Source organism: Bubalus kerabau, chromosome 4 (genome assembly GCF_029407905.1).
Source record: "Bubalus kerabau isolate K-KA32 ecotype Philippines breed swamp buffalo chromosome 4, PCC_UOA_SB_1v2, whole genome shotgun sequence".
Taxonomy (NCBI): domain Eukaryota; kingdom Metazoa; phylum Chordata; class Mammalia; order Artiodactyla; family Bovidae; genus Bubalus; species Bubalus kerabau.
Genome location: NC_073627.1, coordinates 12,212,753 through 12,218,814, shown reverse-complemented (window position 1 = coordinate 12,218,814; position 6,062 = coordinate 12,212,753). Strand labels below are relative to the sequence as shown.

The 6,062-nt window shown below is 44.4% G+C and overlaps 1 protein-coding gene across 6 annotated transcripts in view; it reads right to left on the bottom strand.

Moving 5' to 3' along the window:
- Positions 1–4,850: 4,850 nt before the first annotated feature.
- The window catches only part of LOC129648729 (E3 ubiquitin-protein ligase RNF213-like), a 121,205-nt gene continuing 119,993 nt past the window's right edge, over positions 4,851–6,062 (bottom strand). For all 6 annotated transcript variants that reach the window (XM_055575313.1, XM_055575316.1, XM_055575317.1 and 3 more), the window contains one exon: positions 4,851–5,889. In XM_055575313.1, the coding sequence (XP_055431288.1) occupies positions 5,736–5,889 (154 nt within the window). In that variant the 3' untranslated portion in view covers positions 4,851–5,735. The remainder of the gene's footprint in view (positions 5,890–6,062) is intronic.

Here is a 6,062-nt window from a genome sequence, read left to right as displayed (position 1 = left end):
CATCTTCCGTTTACGTGGTACCTTGACCTCAGTTTCAGTGACTCTTTTTGAGGACAGGACACAGTCCTTAGTGGGTCCAGACTCATAATTTGACCTGGTGGATCTTGGTGAGCATAAAAACTAAATAGGGACAACCTGTGGGGCATTGACTGACCCCTGCTTGTCAGTTGAAAGAATAATGATTCCATTCTCGTTGTGCTAGGTGTTGTACAAGATGCTGAGGTTACAGCTTCCTGATGTTAGAACTGCAGTTGTGTTAAGTGCTGACATGAAAAGAATATGGGAGCCTGTTCAAACTGGTGGTAAAAGGAGCCCTGAAGGTTGAGTACAAGAGAGCATTTTAGGCAAAGAGAACAGCACATGTAAAGGGCTGAGACAGCAAAGAGGTTGGTATATTTGATGTACTGAAAGGTGACCAGATAGGCTGAGGTGCAGCGATTTAACCAGTGGTTTATGTTCTACTAGGGGAATTTGGAGAAGTATATAGATAAGTAATCTGAATACAAACCTCAAGAGGAAAATACAGGAGACTAGGACAGGAGTCTGAGTTTCAGGAAAGGCTTCATATGGCATTGACCACGGATGGGCCTGGAGATGTGGGTAAGTTTTCAGCTGGGAGAGGGGATGATGACTGTTTCCTGAGCGCTCACAGCAGACCAGGCACTGTGTTGTGATTTACCCACGCCCTCTTATTTCTCACCACAGCACTGTATTTTACAGATGGGGAAATTGAGGGGTAAAGAGGTCAAGTGGCTTGCCTGAGGCCAGACAGCAGGCAAATGGGAGGGCCAAGAATTACTCTGGGGTCCACCTGGGCTGTACTCTGTGTCAGCCTTGTGTTACAGACAGGATGCAGAGGGCTTTCGATCCAGTAATCCGGAGCCATTCACTGGCCTGTGGAGACGGAGACAGTTTTTGGGTGCTGAGGAGAGAGCAGTGGCCTGGATGGAGGTTCTGATGTGCTTCAGGGTACAGGCGTGGTGATGGGGAGGGAATGCTGGGGAAAGTGCAACACTCCAGGTGGGTCTCGGTGTAAAGGAAGGGAAGCAGGGTTAAAGGCAGGCCTTTATAGGATGTGCAGTCACAGGGGTGGTTTCCATGTGCTCCCACTGGGCCCTTTCCTCTCCAGTTTCTCTCTGCTGTTGCCCCAGATGGCTTCCTGAAATAATCCCAGCTCCTCAGAAGGAAGCACAGCCTTGCTGTCCTCAGAAGACACTTCAGTCTGATGAGGTGTGAATCTTGTCAGCATTTGCTTTCTTGGGAGAAGGCACATTCCTGGTGTTTTTCCAGTTGGAAATGGGATTCATAATGTTTGAGCATGGGACTAATTAATAACTAGAGGGATTAGAAAAAGCAAAAAGCAATATAAATGCAAATCATGGCATGGATGGATGGTTATTCAGCTCAAGGCCTCAGGCTTTCTTCTTCTATTAATATGTCCTCATCTAGTATCTTTCCAGATCCAGCTGATACAGTGACCTTATACTTGGCAAGAACATATTAAAAGATGTAGCAGTGGCCCTGTGTGGGGCTGGACATGGGTAGCTTTACCTACTGAGCAAGGCCCTTTTCCACAGTGATTGTTTGTCAGTAGAAGTTTGTTTCCGAAGTGGAATTGCCTGAACCTGGGAGGAAATGAAATAGCTCGTGATTGTCTCAGTTTGTTATTTAGTCGCTAAGTCATGTCTGACTCTCTGTGACCCCATGGACTGCAGTGTTCCAGGCTTCCCTGTCCTTCACTATCTCCAGGAGTTTGCTCAAACTCATGTCCATTGAGTCGGTGATGCCATCCAACCATCTCATCCTTTGTTGTCCCCTTCTCCTCCTGCCCTCAACCTTTCCCAGCATCAGGGTGTTTTACAGTGAGTCAGCTCTTCCGCATCAGGTGGTAAAAGTATTGGAGCTTCAGCATCAGTCCTTCCAATGAATATTCAGGGTTGATTTCCTTTAGGACTGACTGGTTTCATCTCCTTACTGTCCCAGGGACTCTCAAGAGCCTTCTCCAGCACCACAATTCAAAACCATCAGTTCTTCAGCACTCAGCCTTCTTTTTGGTCCAACTCTCACATCCATACATGACTACTGGAAAAACCATAGTTTTGACTATGTGGACCTTTGTTGGCATAGTAATGTCTCTGCTTTTTAATATTTAGTCTAGGTTTGTCATAGCTTTCCTTCCAAGTAGCAAGCGTCTTTTTAATTTCATGGCTGCGGTCACCTTGTATGGTGACTTTGGAGCCCAAGAAGATTAAAATCTGTCACTGTTTCAGCTTTTTCCCCAGGATGCCATGATATTCGTCTTTTGAATATTGAGTTTTAAGCTAGCTCTTTCACTCTTCTCTTTCACTCTCATCAAGAGGCTCTTTAGTTTTTCTTCAGTTTCTGCCATAAAGGCTGTATCATCTGCATATCTGAGGTGGCTGATATTTCTCCTGGCAGTCTTGATTCCAGTTTGTGATTCATCCAGCCTGACATTTTGCATGATGTACTCTTTATATAAGTTAACTAAGCAGGGTGACAATATACAGCCTTGACATAATCCTCTCCCAATTTTGAACCAGTCCATTGTTCCATGTCCAGTTCTAACTTTTGCTTTTGGACCTGCATACAGGTTTCTCAGGAGACAGGTAAGGTGGACTGTTATTCCCATCTCTTTAAGAATTTTTTACAGTTTGTTTTAATCCACACAGTCAAAGGCTTTAACATAGTCAATGAAACAGAAGTAGATGTTTTATTGGAATTCCCTTGCATTTTCTATGATCCAATGAATGTTGGCAATTTGATCTCTGATTCCTCACCTTTTCTAAATCCAGCTCATACATCTGGAAGTTCTCAGTTCATGTCCTACTGAAGCTAGCTTGAAGGATTTTGAGCATTACCTTGCTAGCATGTGAAATGAGCGCAATTGTATGGTAGTTTGAACATTCTTTGGCATTGCCCTTTGTTGGGATTGGAATGAAAACTGACTTTTTCCAGTCCTGTGGCCACTGTGGAATTTTCCAAATTTGCTGGCATATTGAGTGTAGCACTTTATTAGCATCATCTTTTAGGATTTGAAACAGCTCAGCTGGAATTCCATCACCTCCACTAGCTTTGTTCATAGTTATGCTTCCTAAGGCCCACTGACACCAGTGAAAGGTAAATAATTTACACACATAGTAAGGTCATAGGAAGAAGACAGTGATCAGTTGTGAAGATTTTCAGGTTAAGTCACCATCATCCTAGTGACTGTTTCTGTTTGGGCTGAAAGCAGAAGGAATTGTGTAGTATGTGAAGTCCAGAAAAATGAATATGACTGGAAACAAGAATGAGTAGGCTGGAGGGGAAGGTCAGGCAGGGTCAGTGGGAAGCTATGGAGGAAGGGAAGGCAGGTGGACTTGACAGACAGGGGACAGCAGGGGGCACATCTGTGAACCAGCACCTCCTCTTACTATGGTTCCAGACCATGGGTTCTCTCCTGGAGGAACCCCTTCTTTTTAGAAGAGAAAATGCAGTTTTCCCCTAAAGCAGTGTTTTGCCACTTGAATGAAAGTGGGCTGCTGGAACCTTATTGTTTCTCTCTCAAGTGTCTTTACTTCCTTTTCCCGAGGAGCTGCTTCCCCAAACCACAATCCAGCTTCCTGCCAGAATCAGCTCTTCCTCCTCATTGGCTGGAGCTCTGCTATCCTCCCGGAAAATCCTGTTAGGCAGGGAGTGAGAGGGCAGCCTTCTAGGGTGAAGCTTTGGCTGAGCCTGGAAACCAGGGAGCAGTGTGAAATTCCATGTCAGCTCTGCTGTCCTTTTGTCCAGAGGAAGTTTACCCTGTTAACGTTCTAAACCAGAGTTCACGTTTTCTGTCCAGAACCTTCCACGTTTTGGACACCCCTGCAAGGACATTTCCACAAACACATGGAACCATTCCCCAAAGTCTCTTTCCCGGAGAGGATTCTTTAGCAAGTTTATTGAAACAGGTATGACAAGTATAACAAAATTTACATTTGCCTGTGCTGGACCAGTATATTTCTGTACAAACAACAAGATAGTGTTAGCTAATGACAGTTAACACGTTGAAAGCATAACATACAAAACAACATATCTTCATCACCACCCCCCCCCCCAAAAAAAAACCCTTCATAACAGCGGGGAAAAAATTCTCCCCTGCCCCTCAAAGGAGGTCTTCACAGGCTGGCCAGCTCCATCCCAATTCTGAGGTGTCAAAGGAGTTCCAAGTGCAAACTGAAATGATGAACAAGCAACTCCCCAACTCCCACATCCATTAAACACACAATCTAGGAAACAGATGTCCTCACGGAGTGCCTTTGCATAGAATTATTAGATAAACATAGGTTACTATATTACAAGTGGATATGGTACCAGATCCTAGGTCCCTGTGCTCCCCTTCCTCAACCACAGTGAAGAGAAACCAAAATAATGAAATTGGAGCACAAATTGTTCTGCAGCTCCCTCCAGTGGTGCTGAAGGGCCTACGTTGTCCTTGGCAAGCATTTTCTATTTTTGTAGCTCTCACCATTCTGTGGGCCCAATTTCAAGTTGATTGAGTCATCATCTTATTCAGAATGTGTGTGAAAGACATTTACCTCTGACTTGTAAACAACTGTTGGTTCAGGGCTAACAGGTGCCGAGCTACCCAGGAACAGGAATTAGCCCAGAGAGGTCAGAAGCACCAAGTAGATTTTGAAAAAATGACACAACACTTACAGTGAGAATAGCAGCACAAGCTTGGGGTGCGTTGACTATTCTCTTTTTCCTTTATCAGAAACTTGCCTGGTTGTATATTCTGAGTCTGTTTCTGTGCCTTGACTGAGACCCAAAGAAAGGACCAGGTAGTCATACACTTGGGAAAATCAAGACCATGCTAAAAACTTATGTTTATTTAGCAGAATCCTACAAAAGCAAAAACTTCCCCCAGAAATGCCAGAATACCAGAACCATGCCTTTGATCCAACTTTACACTGATCAACTTTCACTTAGAATTTACTAGAATACTAGAACTGGCAGGAAATCTGGACTTCAATCCAGTCCCTTGATTTTGTAGATGAGGAAACTAAGTCACTAACAGTGTCCTTGACTCTTGGCCCAGCGCTCCTCACAATGAAAGCTTGGGGCTCTGACCCTTGAAATTTGGCAGTGAATCATTTGTGGGCATGGGTTAGGGCTGGCTAGTTTGGCATCAAGGCACTCGCAGAATGGCCTGACTTGTATTTGTATCTTCCTGGAGACCTAGAAGTATTTGTACAATTCTCTGAATTTAAAGGAATGGAAGAAGGAAGAAAGCCAGCTTCTCTTTTGTGACTGCAGAATAAACTAGAAAAGAAGGCAAAAATTAATAACCTTATTTTCCGTCCCTCTCAGCATGCAGTAGTCTGAGGAAGCAGGGCCTGGCTGGGTACATGCATGGTAAGAGACTAGGACACCTGGGGCACAGGTTTGTATGTGTGAAGCTGAGAAGCTATTTTTGGTCTCTCCTGGTCTCTCCTAGAGGATGGTGCTTTATTCTAGTTCCATGTAATCTTCAGTTCTCACCTCCCAATGAATGGTATTCCAAATATGAGGAGATAAGTTTCTGAATATACACATGTTCCTGAAACAGCTTGGCTCTCAAGACGCTGTCAGCCAGCACAGCACATCTTGGTCTCAAATTTAGTGCTGTGCCCACAGCTTTCCTTCTAAGCACCCACCCGTGAGGAGGGAAGAGCCTTCTCTGCCCAAGTCCCCTGTAGAGACAGGAAATAATTCTATCTCATTTGTCGATTCCGTTTCAGTTCAGCAGCCATTTTCCACACAGCGACACAACTGGAAAGCAGTATCTCTTCTGGGAACTGAGATTCCATTTCAGGAGGAATTTCACTGTCTTTAGTCTCCATGTAACTCACCAGTGTATCTCTCAGGCTGAAAAACCAAGGAACAATAGACAGCATTAAATAGTCATGTGACATAAGGAGTCATGTGATCACTGGTCAGTTTTTCAGGTCATCATAGGACTAAAGTGCTCATTAAGGCCGGTAATACTGAGAGTCAGTTTAAAGACAACTAACCGCTGGCTCAGTGGTTAAGAATCTGCC